Consider the following 21,226-nt stretch of genomic DNA (forward strand, 5'->3'; position numbering starts at 1 on the left):
GTGATACCGAGGGACACTTTAATGTCACATGTGAGGAATATTATATAGAGGAATATTATATAAAATACAGGAATACTACAGGAATATGAAGGTGGTACAACTGCTCCCATCAAACTAACTTAGTTGTCTCAATAAACACAGATGAGTAGCACAATATAGAATATTTAGAGATATTATAAGAGAATAAAAATACCATAAGTAACTCATTATTAAAAACCACAGAGAGTATTTTATGATGTCAGATGCCATAAAGCTTTTTGTGTTTAGGAACTTGTTTTTATGAAAGCGGTAATAAATGTTGGCTCCTTTGCTCCACACTGCAAACTACAGCCCCGTTTTTCCTTCCCTAATTGAATTCAAAGCATGTGATAGTAGTAACACGCCCCCTAGTGTTTGATGTCTGCCAAGCTCCTGGAGTGTGATAACCCTGCTCTGCGTCCGGGAGCATCACTGAAGGAATGTGAATGTGGATTCTTGTTGCTGCTAATTGTTGATGCAGCAGCCCCGAGGGTCTCTCGCATGGTGATCTGGGCTCATTCCAGCTCTCTTCAAAACTCTGTCCTCTCGGACCTACAATGATAAGCACCGAGAGTGTTTTGGAGAGTGGAGACCAGCCTTGCATCCGGATGGAGCCCCTGATGAACACGCACTTGCCGGGAAAGGCGACGCAGACCGGTGGCAGCTGCGCTGTCTTCATGGACGGCAGCACCAAAGTGACAGCCAACGGGGTGCACGACATAGAGGACCGGATTCTGAGGATTACCGGCTACTACGGCTACAACCCGGGATACTCCAGTCATAGAAGTGAGTGTAAAGAAAATAAAGTATAGTGATTGCATTGTCAGTGGATGCGACAATTTCACCCCTTTCTTTGCCAGGTGTTAGGTGGCGTGAAAAAAAAAAAAAAAAAACACAATTTTATGAGAACGTTGTGATGATATATGTATCATGTATGTATATTCTGCTACATAGTAAACTAAAATGCAACTCGTGCCAGTGTGGAAGAAGAAAACAATGCACAAATCTTATCTTGCGAATCTGATTTTCATTTTAAATAGGCCATTGCAAAATCGACTATTGCAAACTTAGCTAATTGGGTTTTAATATAGAGCAGCATGATGTCAATAACTGCCACTCTGAGCTGAAGGCTGAGTGATGCTGGCCCATCCATCTCTGCTACACAACATTGGATAGAGAGAGAGAGAGAGAGAGAGAGAGAGAGAGAGAGAGAGAGAGAGAGAGAAAGAGAAGATACAAAACAAATATAACACTATCAGGCTGTGTACAAATTACGCTGGCTTTTTCCAATTCAAATTCAAAGTAAATCATTTAAACTTTAACCTAATGTTGTCCAAATCAAACACTAATGTTGGTGAACAATAACTTTGATAGCAGCCTCATATTGAATTACAAATGTTTAATTAAAACAATCAATTTCCCAAATGACAAACACAGTGGCTCCTCCTGTTATGCATGTGAATATTGCCAGCAATCTCCTGACGTGCATGAGAAATAGCTTCAATACTTTAAGCTTCTCTAGGTTTTGATAGAGAAATGTTCTGAACTTTGCAGAATGGCTGGGATGGGAGAAGAGAGCTGATGGTGCACTTTGTTCGGGGATAATCTATAAAATATTTGCCTCCAGTTTTGTTAAAGTATTGTCGGTGCCAATGGAAACAAGGGAAAAGAACAAACGTTATTATGCTCTGTGCATACCTAATCACTGGTTTTACAAATGGATTTATGGTAATGAAGCAAGGGGTGCAGAGCAGGATTTCACAAGGTTTGTAGCATTAGAAAAGTCAGGTTCTCACCTCTGTGGCCTATTCATTGTATTGTGTCATCATTCTTTATTAAAGGTTGAACTGGCGCTTTTCTTAAATCAATATCCCCAAAAATCAAATTGGTCATTTATCTGGGAGCCTCTTGTGTTTCAGATGCTGGTACACCTTCACCCCAAATGAATTGGACTTGTCATGTAAGCTCCCTTACATCTCCCTCTGGCTGTTATGTAAAAGCTCTGCTTCAAATTCATGACTTTGAGATACCTGTCTGGAAAAGAGATGTATTCACAATGTTATGACGTTCCTGCTCAGATCAACTATCAACCCTGGTACACTGTGACACAACGCATTACTCTTACAAACTTGTTTTAAGTCTGAGAGGAAAAGTGAGTACGCAGATAGCAGGGCCTCATTCAATCAGTCTTGGCTGAGGCTCTGTTAGATGAGCTAACAGCACCTCAATGTTATTTTAGACAGAGGTTGAGGAAAAGGAAATGAGCTGTCTTGAGCAATGTCTTTTATTGACTGCCTTCTGTTTATCAGGGGTGTCAGTTGCAGTAGATTAACCAGGAATGCAATCACACTTTCATTTGGGAATATATCTACTTGTCCAGATTAATCTATTGGAAGAATATGTGATTAACGCGGGGCGCTGAAAACTTTAAATTAAAAATGGATTGGAAAACTTTAACACAGCCCCTGAAACAACAGTCACGGGTATGTGTACTTTTTTTGCTATAGACTATAGAAGCCAGAATTCATTGCTGTTCATCGGTAATTTTCAAAAGTTTAAACGTTTGCTTATTTTAGTGATGCTTGAATGGCAAGATCCAAATTATAAATGTCACATACACTATCATCAAAGGGCTGATCTGATAAGATAATATTGTTCCCAATAGCGCTGCAACGATTTGTCGATTAATTGATAAATTGATCAACAGATAAAAATCTCCATCTACTTTGATAATCGATTAATAATTTTAGCCATTTTTCAAGCAAAAATGCCAAAAGTTCATTGCTTCCACCTTTTTAAATGTGAAGATTTGCTTCTTCTCTTTGATATATATGATAGCAAAATGAATATCTTTGGTGTTTTGGATTGTTGGTGGGACAAAACAAGACATTTAAATACAACACAAGGCTAAATAAAAGGCAGAATAATTCATGATCAAGATAATCGTTAGTTGCCGCTTTTGTTCCCAGTATAACAAGCCTCTGTCTGTCTCATCTCATTGCCTACCGTCCACTGAAGCAGGCTAAAATGAAAGATGGGGTGTCGTCTGTGATGTCATTTCAGGTATAAGGAGCAGGTGTGGATTGTAATAGCATCCACACCAAGACTATAAAAGCCAGTGTAAGCGAAGGGGTTATTTGATTTGAGAGACATTTCCCATTTCTCTGATGAAATATGTCATCTGTAGCCCTGTGTTTCTCCATCTATCCATCAACTGATCTTTATGCATGCCAGAGTCAACAGAAGGTATTCCTCAGGGCAACATACTTGTCACCATTTTTCCTGCTTGCATAGCTATTAAACATGCTGTTGCTGGTGCTGTCACTGTAAAGGACTCTGGTTATGTGCACACACTCGTCTTCCTCTTAAATGTATTTGATCATTCTTAGAAACAAGAATGTGAAAAGTCACATCTTGTTTTACGCTGCTTGCTGCCTAAAAGCATCACATTTGTTTACTTTTTTTTGTTTACACATTTGTAAATCTTGAGTTGAGAAGCACACTTCCCCTTAATCTGCTGAGTATCATTTTCCATAGAGAGTAAGACAAAGGAGCAAGTAAATAGAACAGTAGGCTCACCCTGCCAAGCCTATGGGGTAATGATATATTTAGTAAGATTCTGGTGCCAGTTTATTATTGCCACTTGCCATCTGCGTTGAATTAGAAGATGCCTTTGAGGGGGATTCTGGACTACATTTGGTGACAGGCTGTTATGCATAATATGGTCATGATATAATGCTGCAAGTAAGTAATAAGGTTAATGTCCTTCTAAACAAGCATGGTGCAATATTTACTATTGCACCACTTTATGCACATGATAGCTCAACTACTAACATTTGCTCAAGAGAAACAAATTGACATGAAATTGACTTTAAATAAAAAGAAAAGAAAAGAACATATTCTTACAGCACCTACTTGGCTCCTGCTGGAGCAAACAACAATGGTGTGTACAGCAACTAAATGCTTCCTCAGCATCTTCCAGAAAACCATTACAATAATCTGCTGTGTATCTTGTTTTGAGTAGCTATTTGTTCGAAAAGGGCAATTCTGTAGTGCTGGCATGCAACCCCGCTGGGTAAATAGGTATGGTGCAGGAGAAATGACAGGTACTTCTTGTAGTGGCAGTCCCACTCAGCACTGTTCACAGCCGGCATCACAGCAAGACAACAACAACACACAGGCACTCCAAGGAACATTTTGAAGGAAGGGTGTGAAAAGCAACCATTTATCACAATGGGGTGTGTTTTTGTTGTGCACTTCAGTCTACAAAGAAAGTCTGGAGAGAAATACAAAGAAAAATAGAATCCATTTATGCTTGTACTGATTGGTCATTCACTTTTCAAACCATTTATATCCTGTGTTAACAGCAGGTGAATTCCCTGTCTTCCTCAGACATGGCCTAAAACATTCTGTATATGCATGAACTTATTTTGGACTTTCCCTTTTCCATGCCTGTTCACTCAGAGCTATTTATAACTAGCCTAGCGTCGAATGGGATATGAGCTTTGCCTGAACGACTCCTGGAGTGCTGCAGTCTCACATGCTCCTGGGAATGAGCAAAAACCTAAGGAGCTGCTGAGCTGTACTCATGACACTGTGGTATTGGTCAGACTAAATATTTTGGCTTTGGCTTTGAGACATTTTTCCTGTGAGCAATTTTCTGTAATCTAAAAGTAATATTAAATAATTGAAGGGTACAATAAGTGAAAGATTTGTAATGGCCTTTCCATCATGCTGAGTACACCAACAGTCTTGTCAGCAGCCTAACATTGCCCTCTTGTGGTCTGTAAATCCAACAACAACAACAACAATAAAGTGATCCTCCATGAAATGCCTGACAGAAAATGACAGTACTTAGTATTTAGTCTAATTACTACCTCTGTGAAGCATGAAAAGATAAATATATATTTTTACATCTCACTGCATCTGCAAAAGCTAACATGATACTATTTAATGTATTGTATCGCACACTGTGTAATTTTACATATGCTATGTTTCAGAAGGGTTGTTTTACCCAAATCACTGAAAAACATTTAGCCATTCAGATGTACCAGCTTTGAGATGTGTGTGTCCCTAAGATTTCTGCCTTCTGAATTTTAGTCCAATTCAGCAGAGGTGACAGGAATTCGATTTGTGGTGCTCAAAGCATTGGATGGAAAATAGCATTTGAATAACTCAATAACAACTAGTTTTGGCCGAATTACCAACCAGGCTAAGTGGACAAAACAAATGAGTACGCTATCAACTAACACAGGTCATGAATTATTAAATTATCATGTGACTTTGTCTTGTGAAGACACAGACAGGGCCAGGTAAGACTCCAGCATAGGAGTATTGGTTGGTCTTTGGGCAAATAATGAAGCTGCCATTTCCAGCATAGTCTGCTGTGTGCTATGTACTTGATGGTAACTTGGGGGTGACTAGGGTCATACACAAATTCACAATAGGGGCCCAACAGTGAGTTGCTGGGTCCAGCCAAAAATATGTAGTCACTGACATACAGCACTACAACATGTGACCAATAGCACAGTGGCATGGGTACAGGTAAGCAGTTATGGAGAAATGTTGCACCCATTACTTGGAAGGTGTTTTTGCCCTGAGGCCACTAACAGGCTGCCACTGGGGCTAAATGCACAGACATCACTGTAAATATCCCCAGAACTACTTTCTACAGAAGAAATGTGCCCTATGAAAACTATCTGATGATGATGATGTCTGTGAATTATCCAACATCGCTCCTGAAAGACACGTTTACACTTTACAAATGCATGTTTTCAGTGCTTTAAGAAACACAAACCGAATTCGAAATCAAAATACTTCCACTAGTGGTAGTAAAATGTTCAGCAGCAGATATATCAAAACCTCACCACATTAAACTGAAACTATAAGGATAAGTGACACCCGGCTGTATTGACTGGTAAATAATTTCAGCAAATAGCCTTGTTTAGGAATATCCGTCCTCATGTCCTTGTATATGCACCTGTAACCCAATCCATCATATTCACCACTAGGTGTCCTCATCGTCCAATGTAACCACATTGAGTTGAGTTGATGATAAGAGGTATAGTGAGTGGAAACTAACAGTCAGAAGTTGAGCAGTGTGTCCAGTCTCCACTACAGCTAATATCAGCTGCAGATAACATCCATGCCTTTGTCTCTCATCTCTCATCCTCCTCCTTTGCTCCTGGTCCTCAGTGAGATGTGATGAGTAGAAGAGTAGGGCTAAATACAAAGGAGCTTGCACCATATACTGAGGAGCATTTGGTTAATCTAAATGACAAAAGAGCCTGAATCGGGAAAGTGTGTCAGTAGAGGAGACCCACTGTTGCTATGGAGGTAAAGAGGATGCTGTACTATTTTGTGCTTTGATCTGTGATGCAACAGTACAGTACCATTGTGTTACAACACTCAGTTCCTTGTTTGATTATTTACACCTATGTTATCATCATGATGTTCGTTTTGTGTTGAAGTTGTTTCAGAGAGGTATTAATTCAACTTTATGGTGATTTTGGAGAAGTAGTTTGTGGTGCTGTTGAATTATAGTGGATGAAGAGACAGAAAACCAATGAAGAGACTCAATAAATGATCTTCTGGTCTTTTTAGCTGCTGACGTGAAGAAAAACAAAACAGTGAATTTGTGAGCTGGCAATGCACTTGTGATATGTAAAGCTAAAGGTACCTATATCTTAAAAACAATATAGAAATATACAATAGAGAACAATCACTTTCAGTCCAATAGTTGAAATTGAACTGTGGCCTCCTGTAGCGCACATGCTCCAGGTATTTCTCTTAAAGGTACAATATGTAACATTTCTGCTTTAAAATGTCTAAAAACGACCATACCTATGTTATATTTTTATGAGTTGTGTTCTTACACTATCCCAAATGTTTCCACCAAATGTCAAACCCAGAGAAATCTGTTATTTTATTTTCAGACACGGCACGTTTCCTTTAGTCGCCCGTCAGTGGCGTCATATAACCTTTCACTGTGTAGTTACTCGTAACTTCCGTCAGAACACTGGCAGCAAGATGATACGTTCAGGAGTAATTGTAAATCATACAATGTCACAGAAAAAAAATACTTGTAACCGTAATACTGCTTTTTTTGCCATACAGCATAATTTTGTGATTAATTACATCCCACTTTTTATCACAGTAATACAACAGAGACCTTATCTATTTTGTAAGTTCAATATCGATACCAGCTTAACGTTACTAAAATGTGCTAAAGTTGATGCTAATGCTTTGTGGGTAACATTATGAGGTTACAACATCGCTCAACATGCTAATAAAGTTATTTTTAGTATGACTGTTTCGACCACAGCTAACAGGACTGAGCTAACCCACGAATAACTTCACTAGTAACGTTAACGTTAGCTGTATAGATAGACGATTAATCTAATGCTAATTTAGCCAGCTAGCACACCCCGCCGTCTGTCTGCCTCACTCCCCCGGCGCAGAGAGACTCAGTCGGGATGACAGCTGACAACAGCCCCGGAACATATAGCCAGCTAGTTACCGTTAGCCCCCAGTCAGCTATCAGCCAGCTACTTTCATTACAGCAACCCCCGGCCAGAACTTATCTCCAGTGCCTGGTGCTTACGACGCTAACGGCAGTTTAATTAAACGTCGGGAAACAGACCATATCAGACCCATCACTGAGTCACAACAGCGGCAACATCCATAGCGGTAGCTATAGCTACATGTCCGTAGCGCTACCGGTGTATGTGCCGAAAATCTCCTCCCTGCCGAATTTCTCCCACCTTCGCGTTTAGCTGTCTTTACGGTTAGCTAAATTAACCCGACAAAAGGTGGGTTAAGCACCAAAACGAAAAGTTAAGATTACTGAAAAGTGAAGGGGAGATAATTCCGTGCAGCTGGGAGATGTTCTGCTGCTGCACAACAGGCATCGAAAGTCCTCGCCGTCGGGGAGATCCCCCCCTGACAATCCCCACCCACACCCGTCTCTCAGCCTCGTTTAGTAGCTAGCTAGCGTTACAACAAACCCCGTCCCCCCGTTGTTAAAACCATCCAAAAGGTGACATTGATATGTGAAATATTTTGTGTTTTAGCTGCTGGCTACTGTTAGCTTGCTGGCTCAGTAGCTAACTGGTCAGCTACAAATAAAAATCTAATCAAGAAAAACGTAATTATGTTGGGGAAACTGCAGCTATTTTATTACAATAACATGAATAAACGTAACGTGAATAAACTTGAATGGGTAAACTCGTCTGTGAACTGATGCATTCTAACCGACAGCGAAGGTGTTTAACACTAAAAACTCCCATAATTCCACGCAACTTCACAACGTCATCAAAAGTCCAGTTTTACCGTCCATTGTTTTGGTTGAGAGACCCCTAGCGGCAGAAAGTTACATATTGTACGTTTAATCTGATAGCGATTAGCATCATGGGCTCTGCTGACTGGGTCTTTTTCTGTTCCCCTTCCTGTCTCGCTGTTGGCTCATCATCAGCAAGGCTATTTATAAGTTTAACCCTCCTTGTCTCAGGGATTCATGCCCCCAGCTCATTCCCTAATTACACCTGACCAAACATTGAGCCAACATTTTAATCAAGCCTCATTCTCACAACATCACTTAATGCACTTGTGTTACACTCATTCTGTCATACTGACTGACCATGGGAAATAAGTGTGCTTGCACCTTGGCAGTTTTTCTAAAGCTGTGTTACTGGAACATGGCCCTGCGTTTTTTTCTATTGTACCAAACAGCCAAACAATAGCTGTGCTGTCTCTCACAGCCTGAGGAATGCACAGAGAAGTACTCTGATCTGCTATGCTCTCTATAAAAGTGCCAGAGATTTGGCTGATGAGTATTGGAGAGAGAGAGAAAGAGAGAGAGAGAGACAGACAGGAAGGGGGCTCAGGATGATACTGATATAATGACAGAAAACCTGGAGCAAATGTGACTCATCTAGTATTCTTAACATACCAACATACACATTGCATTTACCATATTGCATGTTTATTTGAGTGCTTTCTATTTCAGGTCATGGTGCTAATGTCTTTGGCTTGGCTAGTATTGACTTTATTGGTGAGCGGACATTACGGACTGCAAGGCCTCATGTGTCTGATTGCTTATACAAGACACTGATATGTTGTTGATATAAAGGCCTAAGCAATATCTAGGTCCATTAAACCTCCAGGCAAATAAACCACAGCTTGAGATAGAATGGCCAGAGGGCTTTCCTTGAGATGGAAACTCCTGACCACAGTCATGAGGGTGACGCACATGGCCTAGACTGGCCCTCCTAAGGTCCACACCTTTTGCTGATGAGAGGGTTTCCCTTGACTCTTCAACAGTGATGGAAAATATATTGAAATCTTACTGTTAGTCTGTATTAAAAGGAAAAGTCTGGTGCAGATTATTTTACTTAAATAATAGTAAATAAGCACCAGTCATAAGTGCATGGTAATGAAGCATAGCATTTGTTTAGGCAGAGCAAAGAAGAAGCAAGAAGTCATGCCTGCATTAAGCTGTTTCCATCATGCTTCACAATCACTGGCCCAATCACAGCTGTGTAGCTATCGGCTAACTAGCAACGTCCAATCATATTCGTGCAGGGGTGCAGTGCCGCCAACATAATGTGATACTTCTCACTATTACTTTGCTGATACATTCATGCCAACACTGTTTGCGCTCAACCACCACAACATATTCTTTTTTGGTATTGCTGATTTAACTAAGATTGTTATGTCAAGTATGTTTATTAAGAAGGGATTAGTTCTCCCAGCAGAATCCTCGCTAGAGCTCCTAAAGCTCGTAAAGCAGTGCATTTTTGTCCAAATCTAGCTGTATAACCATTTGCTGTTTTCACATACTGGAGAAATGATTTGTTGTTACATCTAGGGGAATTAAGTACCATTGCAGGCCTAACTGAACCCTGGTGAGTTCAACTCGTCTCCAGCAGTGCCTCTTCACTTGAGCTAGTTGGTGGGAGATGCAGCTCTCTACAAGCAACATTACATTTCAAAGTGTCAAGTTATTGACATAGTGAGCAGTACTTTAATGTTGTAGGTGATCCAGATGCTGCTAGGTCTAACTGCTGTTAGCAAGTTTAAAGCCTAGCAATGCATTATATATTTGAAGCTTAGTGGAGCTTTTGCATGTACAGTCTTCTACTCCCAGCTGTCAGATGGATTTGGTGAAATACATACTGTAGTACCATTCCCTGAAGTAATGCTGTAAAGTCTCACACAGCAAAAATAGTCCAGACCATGTACAAACTTCTCAAATTTGACTGAGGAGCAGTGTTTGAGTAAATGCTACTTCCTTTCTACTACTGCTAGAGAAAAGGCAAACATGCAGGTGCAAAAAGTGTTGATATGTATGTCCAATGGAAAAGCAACATGATCAGACTGAGACAAATGACAGAGTTTGTATGTATGTATGGGATTGTCATGTCTCTTTGATAGTTGTCTTTTCCATAGCTCTATTAATTAATGTTACTGTGGTGAAAGTAACAGGAGAGAGCTCTACTAATAATATGACTCTTAAGGAGTAGTGAAGAGCAGGAGATGTGCCAAGAAGAGAGAGAGTCATTGGAAGATGGAGGACAAGAGTATATAGAGAGATAGACAGGGAGAGAAGGAGTGAGAAAAGCCTGGTCAGGTAGAGAGGTGAGGGGAGGGAAGGAGGAGGGAGAAAAGGAGGGGGGAGCAGCTAACGCAGCATAATTAGCCCAGGCTGCTTGGTTACCTTCCAAACAAAGCTGCTGATTTGTGGAGCAAAAGAAGAGGAGGGGAAAGAGAGACAGTGAGAAAGGAGGAGGGGGAGGATGGAAAGAGATGAAGGGAGTGATTGCACCATGCCACACACACTTGAAGCTCAGTCTCCCTTGGAGACAGTGGCAGCGCTGGATCACGGCATGACAGGGCAACAGTAGAGTCTCCACTTCACTTTCACTGAGCTATCTCCACTGAGCTGTGTCACTACCCAGTCAGACAGAGAGAGAGAGAGACAGACAGAGAGAGACAGAGCACCAGTAACAGTAAACAGTGGGAGCGCTAAGCTGGAGAGCAACAGAGAATCAGGACTGGAGTGCTGGGAAGAAGACAGAAGAGTTTGACAGAGAGCTGGGAGGAGGGGGGCAATCAAGAGAGTGAAGAAGAAGCGGAGGAGTCTGAGGATGCACGGAGCTAGCAGGAGGAGCTGCTGAGCGTGCAACAGCAGCCCAGGCGCACACACAAACACACACACACACACACACACACACACACACACACACACACACACACACACACACACACACACACACACACACACACACACACACACACTTCTCAGGGAAGGAGAGTGTGTTGTGCCCCCAGTGGAGGATGAAGAAGCACTCAGCCCGGGTGGCTCCTCTCAGCTCGTACAGCACTCAGGTCCTGACCTGCCCCATCTCTGAAGGTAAACTGAAAGAACCAGAGGGGCCCAGGACGCCATTTATACTAAACTATGTATATTTTATGTGTAGTGTTAACTTGAACAGAGTTATTGGCAGCATTAGCCTAGATAGGTTGCTTAAAACTGTGAGGTATACATTATTTATTTATTTATTTATTTTACAGCTTTTACAGTTGACAACATATTTCCCATAAGGCATCACACGTGCTGAAGTATTATATAGGCCTAGAGTTTATGGAAATTCATATGATGTGTTCAAAGTAGATCATTATATAGGCCTAGAGTTTATGGAAATTCATATGATGTGTTCTAGATCATGTGATATCAGAAAGTAAAATCTAAGAAAAATCAGCAAAGCTCAGCTATTGAATTGAACTACTTTTTTCACCTGGACTTTTTGCCATCTGGGTGGTTTAAAATCATTTCAGTTTCAGGCTGGCAGAGTGTGAGAAGCTAAATTGGTTGACAGGAAGCATAGTTGTAGCAGCAGCAGCAGCAGCATGTATTTGGCTGCCCAGCACTAATATAAAATAAAACCAAACAGGCCCAAGTCAGCTGCTTTCACATCTCTTCACCTGTCCTTCCTTCATTTAACTGAGCATTTCTACTCCCCACTCTTCAGCATCCTCATCCTTAAAAGTCTTGAGCTTCACCTAAATCCCTCCACCTTTTATTTTTGCAACAGAGATTGCAGAGTGATACTGCTAATCTCCTTTTTCATCACTATCATCGTTACCATGTCACATATTTGAACCTAACTAATTTCTGTAATGCATAATGTTCACGCTTTCAAACTTTTCTAGCCATAGTGAACTATTTTATGTATTAATATAAATACTATTAGATATAGCCTTACAAGTATAAAATTCTTGTTTGACAAAGGTGGAAAGAAGCTTGTACCAAATTTGGTCACATACTTTAAGCAGGTATTATGTTAGTGTTTTGATGTGTTGTGAAGAGTCTATATTTATATATTTAGGCAATTATTCATAGTTATATTATTGTCAGGCAATTCTAGTCAGCAATATCTCTGTCTGTTATGAGAATACAATTTTGTCCAGGAGAGCTGCCTTTCGAGGCATGGGAAAAGTAGAGTTATAATATTACTGCATCTTGGCACCAGATCAGCCTATAGTGGCTTCTACCACAGGACAGAAAAGCCCATATCCAACACTAAAAGCTTTAGGTTTTTGTTGGCGCATTTTGCTTGGTGGTCAAGGAGAAGTAGATATAAAGAAAAAAAGAATAAGAGTTGCTGCTTCTCTCTTGCAGAAATATCAGATCTCAGTTTTCCAGCTAGCAACCACCATGCTCATTAGATTGATTAATAATCCTTGCTGGGACAGAATGTAATTAGACCAAATCCCTAGATGATCCTGTAGAAAACAAACTGTATCAATGTTGAACATTATGCTTTCACCACATTCTATCTGAGGTTTCTGAGGTGATGATCAATGCTTAATGAACTGAACTAAACTGAACTTGCTGTTAGTTTCACACCTTTTGGATGCTAAAGGTTTTCATTGCGACTTATAGTTTAAAGGTGTTTTTGGTATCTTGCTTGAAACATGGTACTGTGAGTGGAAATGTTAGTACTGCAGTGTGGACAGACTCAAGGCCACTGCTGCACTAACACAGTAACTAAGTAAACTTACTGAAGTACCAAACTTATGTACAGTTTTGAGGTACTTGTACTTGCCTTGAGTATTTCCATTTTATGCTACTTTATATTTCTACTCAACTACATTTCATATTGTACTTTTTACTCCACTATAATTATCTAAAATTATGTATTTAAAAAACATATAATGAGCTTTAAAAATACCCATTTACCTTCTAAACATCACATATGGCTTTATTTAAATAGCTTTTTGAGAGAGGTAGAATTTTCCAAAATTTCACAAAAAAGTAGAGAAAAGTCCAAATATGAATACTAATTTGTATAGCGGTTTTTTCCTTTCTCAGCTCACATTCATCTTCTGGCGACCCCTCAGATAGATAGATAGATAGATAGATAGATAGATAGATAGATAGATAGATAGATAGATAGATAGACAGATAAGACTTTATTGTCCACCACATAGTAAAGTAGTAAAAACAAGCTCCAACATGACTGGTTACAGCCTAATAATGTAAAATAATATATCAGTCACAGGGGGCAATTCTCTGTAGAACAAGTACCTTATTAGGACGTTAAATGCAGGACTTTTACTTGAAATGGGGCATTTATACAGTGTGGTGTAGGTTCTTTATCTTAAGTAAAAGATCTGGCTACTTCGTCCACCACTGCACTAATGTGACTCTAATCTGTGACTTTATATTCATCATTCTTACTCAGGGATAACAGTTACAGCCATGACTTAGCTTTAATACTCTTACTGGGTGCCAGTGATGATCTCATGCATTCATTTAGCTTATAAAGTAAGTTTGGCAAGACTATAGAGTTCTTTTCTGAACAAAAGAAGTCACTCTGGAAAACAGTCAACTTAGTTTCAGGGTGGATACAGAGACTTTAGATGATACAAAGTGGCATGTCATCACTCTAAATGCTTAACACAGACAAACAAAACTGCTACCACTATTCTTGTCATTGGCTACTTGATCAAAGAGTTTTTGGTCCACACATTGGGTTTCTTTTGGATGAAATTAATAATTATTTACATGTTGGTACAATCCACTTTCATTAGACCTGTCAGTGACACTATTTATACTCCAAATGCTTGATCTCCTGCTGAGGTCTCATTGCAAACAAAAGACTATCAGATACAATAATGACACCCCTGAGATGCCCTGCTAGAGGGGAGATACTACGGGTACAAGTTCCAGTGCTTGCAGGGCTCTAGTGTCTGTAGCCATGGTGGAAACGGCAGAGCTTCAAATGCTGAGCTAGCAAAAAGAGCACAGGCAGCAAACATCCAGCACATGTCATCTTTTATTCCTGCCCTGGTGTAAATTGATCACACTGTGCTCTTAAAGAATGGATCTGAGCTCTCTCTGGAAATGCTCACACAAACAGCACTTCACATATTATACAGCACAGTTAATGTCCAGAAGTCCTGCAGTCCATTAAGGCACTGGGCCACATCAACAATGCGTCACTGTGGCATAAGATTAAAAATAAGTCCCCTCTATCTATCTATCTATCTATCTATGTAATTTTGGTGTAATTAATCTGGTGATACCATACAGCTTTTCCATTTTCCATTTTCATAGCAGGAATGTACCAACAGTCCAAACACTGGCTGCCAAGGTTGACATGACTTTCTTGTAGAATGTCATGTGGTTAGGTTTACTCTTGCTTTCTGGGCATCAGGTTTCTGTGCACACCTGACTACAATGGGTGTGCAGTATACGTGCTGCATCATGAGGCAACAAAGCTATTTATGACACAGCCACAATGCTAACCAAGCACATTTTTAACAAAGCCTTGCCTTATGCATCAGCACCTTTACAGCAGGAAAATGCAAACTGTGGGAGTGATCACTTAGGGCAATTGATCAGTAAATGCTTATGTGCTGGACCCCAGCCAGGGAGACACAAGCTACATCCTGTATGCACAGCAGTGCCACTAGGGCTTTGAGCAAATGATAATGTTGGCATGCTAACATGGTCACAATAGCATTGCTAACATGCCAATGTTACAGTAAGCACGTTCAATGTTTACCATGCTCACCATCTTAGTTTAGCATGTCAGCTTAGCTTGTTAGAATTAGCTAATTAGCACAAAACACAAAGTCCGGTTCAGACTGATATAATTAGTTTTGCCGGTATTTGATACAAATTGAAATTTGGACCTAATGATGGCACTAGATTTAAAGTAAGGGATTTTCAAAGTTATTAGAATTCATGACAAATAGTGACAGATATTTCACTCAAAATCACAAATGTGAACCTCATGGAACTAACTACAGTAAACGTCAGGTGATTCCCAAATTCATTGGGCTTATCCTTACAACACCATTTGTATCTGTACCAAATTTCAAGGCAATCCGTCAAATGGTTGTCAAGACGTTTAAGTGAAAAATTTCAACCTCATGGTCAGATGGATCATCATGAATGTTTGCACAAAATGTCATGGCAATCAGTCATTTTTGGCCACATGCAGAGATGCTGTAATGCTGTAATATTATTGTCTTTTCTCCTATTGTCTCCCATCAGGAGGGGATGGTTCAGAGTCTCAGGCAGACACACCAGGCAGCGAGACCAGTGAAGAGAGCCGGTCCTATCAGGCATGTACCAACACAGCTCTGAAGGTGCTGGGTGGTCTGCTGCTGGTGCTGGGTGTCTCCTCCTCCTGGGTGGGTACCACTCAGGTGGTTAAACTGACCTTCCAGTCCTTCTCCTGTCCCTTCTTCATCTCCTGGTTCAGCAGCAACTGGAACATCCTCTTCTTCCCCATCTACTACTCTGGACTTGTGGTTACCACACGGGAAAAGCAGACTCCCATACAGAAATTCAGGTAAACTGCCAAAAAATTATAATTCATAGTTTAGAAAACATTTATTTAAGAAAAGCAAAATCTGCTAATCTAAATTTTGCAATACCTGTTTGCCATTGTTACTGTTACTGATACGTTAAAGAGCTTATAGAGCTATAGCAGACAGACAGAAGATTAACAGATGTGTCAGTGAAGTTCGTCATCAAAATAAAGAGGAATAGTCATCTAGTTGTGTTCATATTTAACAAACTAAAGTAATAATCCCAATGTAAACTGTGTAGTCTAAGTAGAACAAGACTATATTTTTTACAGTATGCCAATTACCAGCTTAAAAGCTCCACTCTTGGCCTCCTAGAGGCCTTGCTGCTCTACACACTCTTACACTCACCTGAGACACATTTTAAACCACCCTTCTGTCTATGAGGAGCCAGGCAACTAAGCAACCAACATTTCCATCCTAAAAGCTTGGTCTTCTTGATAGCAAGGCAAACAAACAAAAACGCTGTTCCAAGAGGAAAAAAACTTGTTGACATCACTTCCTTTAACCTTCTGTGGTTTGTTCTCTCAAACAGGGAGTGCAGCAAGCTCTTTGGGGAGGATGGGATGACTCTCAAGCTGTTCGTGAAGAGAACAGCACCCTTCTCAATCCTGTGGACACTGACCAACTACCTGTACCTCATGGCCTTGAAGAAACTGACCGCCACTGATGTCTCTGCCCTCTACTGCTGCCACAAAGCTTTTGTCTTTCTCTTGTCCTGGATTGTTCTCAAGGACCGTTTCATGGGTGTTCGGGTCTGTATGAAAACACCAACAATGATAATAATACTTACAAGAACTGTGTTTCTGTCTCCTGAGGAGTACTGACACCACTGACTGATTGCTCTGAATCTCTACCTACAGATAGTGGCAGCCATCATGGCCATCACAGGTATTGTCATGATGGCTTATGCTGACGGTTTCCATGGCGATTCCTTTGTGGGCGTAGCATTGGCTGTGGGCTCAGCCTCCACATCAGCTCTCTACAAGGTTAGACCATATTACAGTTTGAACCACTTGTGTGATTGCCTTTGAACTGACTTTAAATACTTGTATAATCACTCACTGGTGTAAATTATTTAATTGTCTCCTCACCGTCCAGGTGCTGTTCAAGATGTTCCTGGGCAGTGCCAGCCTTGGCGAAGTGGCCCACTTCCTTTCGACCATGGGCTTTTTCAACCTCATCTTCATCTCCTGTGTGCCCCTCATCCTCTACTTCACCAAGGTAGAGCACTGGGGCTCACTGTCCTCGCTGCCCTGGGGGTACCTGTGTGGAATGGCAGGACTGTGGCTGGGTGAGAGTGCATATACATCCCTGTAGAACGAAGAGTGAAGATCATGGTTTAACCCGTGTGTTTCCATTAAAGCTTTTCAAATGTATTTTAGGGTTGCAGCCAACAATTATTTTCATTGTTGATTTATTTGCCAATTATTTTCTCTATTGCAGGTGCCTTGTGAAGTTGTCTTGTAAACAGACTTTTAGTGTTTTTTTTAACTAAGATTAATTGTGTGCATCCTTGAGGAACAAATGTGTTAAATGCATTTTCTTTCTCATAATATATCAGGTTAGGGGACCCACGACTAAAAACATTGCTCCATATTACTACTAAAAAAACTCCACAAGGTACCTTTAATCAATACCCTGTGGTTAGGTCTATAAAATGTCAGAAACTCCTGGCAATTTCCCAGAGCCCTGGTTGACATATTTAAATGGCTTTTTTGCCTGACCAACAGTCCAAAACAAGAGGATTTTCAGTTTACTATCATAGAAAACAAACAAAAAGAAGCAAATCTTCATATTTGGGAAGCTGGAACTAGTGACTATTCTGTGTTTTTGCTGAAAAAAATTTATTGAATGATTAATCGATTATCAAAATTGTTGCAAAATAATTTTCTGCTGATTGACTTATTGATTAATCAACCAATCGTTTCAGTTCTTATTCATTTGTACTCCAATGTGTTCAACCTATTTATGTCTTTTACAGTGTTCAACATCTTGGTCCATGTTGGTGTTGTGCTGACGTACCCCATTCTCATCTCCATAGGGACACTGCTCAGTGTGCCAGGCAATGCAGGTAGGGTTTCTTATATTATGGTGGAAATTAATATGATCGTGAAAATGAGAGTAAATGGCCACACATACTGTGGTTTTGTGATGAGATGTCAGCACTTAGGGCCACTGTAGCAAACAGATTACACAGCAAGTCTGCCACACTTGTCCTGGAAACCCAATCATCAACGTGCCTCAACAGAACCTGCAACTATCCTCTCGCTGAGGGAGGATCAGGTTGCTAAGGCGACACTAAATGCCTGCAGACAAGTTCTACGATGGACTGTATGAAGGTCAGTGGGCTACGGCAATTTGTCCAAGGGCTCCAGACCGCAAAGACACAGAGGATAAAGTGGATGGCTTGTGCTGATTATAAGCCGCATTTGCTGCACTTATCCCCTACAGCCACAGTGTCCTGTGGTTTATCTTACTTTATGTAATTAATCTCAATTTGTTTTTGTTTCTCCCCCACTCTCCTTCCCTGTCCTGCTCTTCGGCTCCCTCTTTTGTTCCTGTCTTTCACCTGCTGTAGCTGTAGATGTTTTGAAACATGAGGTGATCTTCAGTGTGGTGCGCCTGGCAGCCACCTGCATCATCTGCCTGGGCTTCTTGCTCCTGCTGCTGCCAGAGGAGTGGGACTCAGTCACTCTGCGATTCCTGGCCAATATTGCAGACAAGAAGTCGGAGGAACATGGCGAGGAACTCACAGAGTCCAGCGTCCACACTCGAAGTCGCAGTCGAGCAAATGGCACTGTCTCCATTCCCTTGGCATGACATGGCTGAGCTCTGCTAGTAGCTTCTGTTAACCAGTATTAAAGCCCTGTCTGCTCATGTTCCTCCATGACTCCGTGGCGGGAGGTTCGGTCCACATGGACTCTCACCTGTCAGGAAGACAGGAAGTATTGTCTTGAACTTCCATCTGGAGATGCATCTCTGTCTCCATCACTTCACTGCTGAAGGGAATGAAGAACATTCATGGTTTTTGCTAATTGAAAGGGTGGAAAGTGTAATTTACTTTCTTGAAATACTTGCCACTCTCAGTCATGTTCCTCGCACGCACCCAAGCCAAGCGCTGACTGGCCTCCCCTGACCTGCTCTGCGGACTGTATTCTGTGAATATAAATATTGGCAGGGCCAGTTTGGCTCAATCTTATATGTATTTATGATATTTGTTTAGAGCTGTATCAATAAGAGTATTATTTTAAGTCTTACTGAATAGTATTATATACAAGAATGGCAATTATACTATGCGTAATGTACAGGCCCTTTTGGTTTTATAATTAAAGACTTAAAACTCTCATTTATAGCAGTGTATTGCTTGTTTAACTAATGACCACATGATTGTGGCTAATTCCTGAGTTTCTAACAATATACTGAAACATCTTTCATTTTCTCAGTAAATTGCTGCCTAAATCAGAACTGACAAGGATGCATACGCTTGCAAAGCTTCACAAACACCCCCAAATAAATTACCATTATAAGTTTGTATTATGTTGTTTACTTTTATAAAAATTACTATTATAATAATTATAATTATGAATGCTGTTTTTTATCTGTGCTGTTGGGGTGGATGGACTCAGTATTTCTAAAATCCTGGCTCTCCCACTTCAACATGAAAACATGCAAAATGGCCTGGTCCTTAAAGTAGGTTTCAGGCTGCGATACTCAACTTCTGGCCCATGGACCAATAGTGTGCGGGTGGCCTGCCAACCACATTTTTAATTTACAATGAATAAAATTGATTCACACTGGGAATTGTTTTGGTACTTTAAATGTAAATAAGGTGCCAGAGTGCATTAAAAAGTATAAAAATAGAGCTTGTTTATTAAAAAAAGTGCCAGAGCGGAGCATCCCCAAGCTTTATTCATTGTATCTGATACATATTATTAATGTTTGTTTATTGACTGTCATTTTGCAAAAGTGTCCCCCCAGGCAAAGCAAGTTGAGTATCCCTGGTTTAAGGTGTAATGGGTGGGGTAACCATTTTTTCAAAACTGAAACTGTGAAACAGCCTTATAAGACTGTATAACAGACAAACATTGTTTCAGCCATGTACTTTGTATCATGACCAGATATTTTTAGCAGAACTTAGCAGAGTGGTTCATACAATATTAGTACTCTGTTAAGTACATTGCATTGTATTGATTTAGCAGCAATGACTTTGCAGAATTCTCCCACTCTCTTGCTATAATATATTATGCAATGCTTTTCTGTGCTGCACTTAGCTGTCACACACACACACACACACACACGCACACACACACACAAGTAAGTAAGTATACACACAATATGTGGTAATAATGCATACCTATCTGCCTGGCAATGGTAAAAGCCCATGGGACATGTTGTGCCTGTAGAGATAACACTGTGATAGGCACTTGTCAAAATTACTTTTTAGAGTCACATAACATGGTTGCAAAAATGTAGTGCAAATAGTGCTGTTGAGATGATTAGGGTGTCAGGAGAATTATTTTGTGTCTTTCTACATCACTCTTTGTAACACACACACATGCACACACACTCCCAAGAGTCTAACACCACAGTGTCGCTATGATTGCTGGAGTGCAGTCAGTGAGTTGAGATCTCTAATGAAGCATTTGCTGAGGTGACACTTTCAGCTAAACAACTGCAGTGGCATTTTAACACATTAAAATAAATGAGCTAGAAGAAGCAGAGGAATGTGTTATGTTCAAATCTTAATTCCACGATACAGTAGTTATGCTGAATTCTGATGAGAGATGGTAATCAGAAAGGCGCCTTATGTAGTGGATGTAAAATACAACTTTAGCCGCAATAACAGATTTTTGTACGTTCTTATTGGATAGGGCTAAAGGAATATGATCAAAAGGTGAAAAGGGATTAATTACAAAAATTACAAAACCCTGCTACAAGTTATATCATATTACAGGTTGAATGCCAATCCGCATCATTTGCCAAAAAATGGACAGCAATCAGCATTTTAAAAAGTAACATGAGACAACTAATAGTGCTTCAAATGGGCCAAAAACAGTGTCCAAACTGCAGATGCATCAGCGAAAGAAGATAAATAATTTAAATGATAAGACTGTCAGCATGCTAAAATGTCAGAATATACTGAAAAATGCCCATCACAATTTCCCAGAATCCAAGCTGTTTAAATTGCTTGTTTTGTTTGACCATGTTTTAAACCCAAAGTTATTCAGTTTACTACATAGACTGTAAAAACAAGGTTTACTACTATTTTAGACAGTCTATGGTTTACTATCATAGAAAACTAAACTACTAAAAGACTAAG

General features: G+C 40.3%; 1 protein-coding gene across 1 annotated transcript; it reads left to right on the forward strand.

The window, feature by feature from the left end:
- The first annotated feature begins 422 nt into the window (after nucleotides 1–422).
- On the forward strand, nucleotides 423–19,208 carry slc35f4 (solute carrier family 35 member F4). Its single transcript, XM_028566321.1, has 7 exons — nucleotides 423–804; nucleotides 15,587–15,887; nucleotides 16,439–16,658; nucleotides 16,767–16,892; nucleotides 17,005–17,197; nucleotides 17,888–17,977; nucleotides 18,485–19,208. The coding sequence occupies exons 1-7, from the start codon at nucleotides 576–578 to the stop codon at nucleotides 18,724–18,726; spliced, it is 1,401 nt and encodes a 466-aa protein (XP_028422122.1). The 5' UTR covers nucleotides 423–575; the 3' UTR covers nucleotides 18,727–19,208.
- The last annotated feature ends 2,018 nt before the right edge of the window (nucleotides 19,209–21,226 follow it).

This window comes from Perca flavescens, chromosome 20, assembly GCF_004354835.1.
Source record: "Perca flavescens isolate YP-PL-M2 chromosome 20, PFLA_1.0, whole genome shotgun sequence".
NCBI lineage: Eukaryota > Metazoa > Chordata > Actinopteri > Perciformes > Percidae > Perca > Perca flavescens.

Excerpts from the sequence above, each read along its gene's own strand:
- slc35f4 (XM_028566321.1), top strand. The coding sequence starts at position 576 with ATGATAAGCACCGAGAGTGTTTTGGAGAGTGGAGACCAGCCTTGCATC. Across the intron at positions 15,888-16,438 it reads ACTCCCATACAGAAATTCAG|GGAGTGCAGCAAGCTCTTTG; the intron begins GTAAACTGCCAA and ends TCTCTCAAACAG. Across the intron at positions 17,198-17,887 it reads AATGGCAGGACTGTGGCTGG|TGTTCAACATCTTGGTCCAT; the intron begins GTGAGAGTGCAT and ends TGTCTTTTACAG.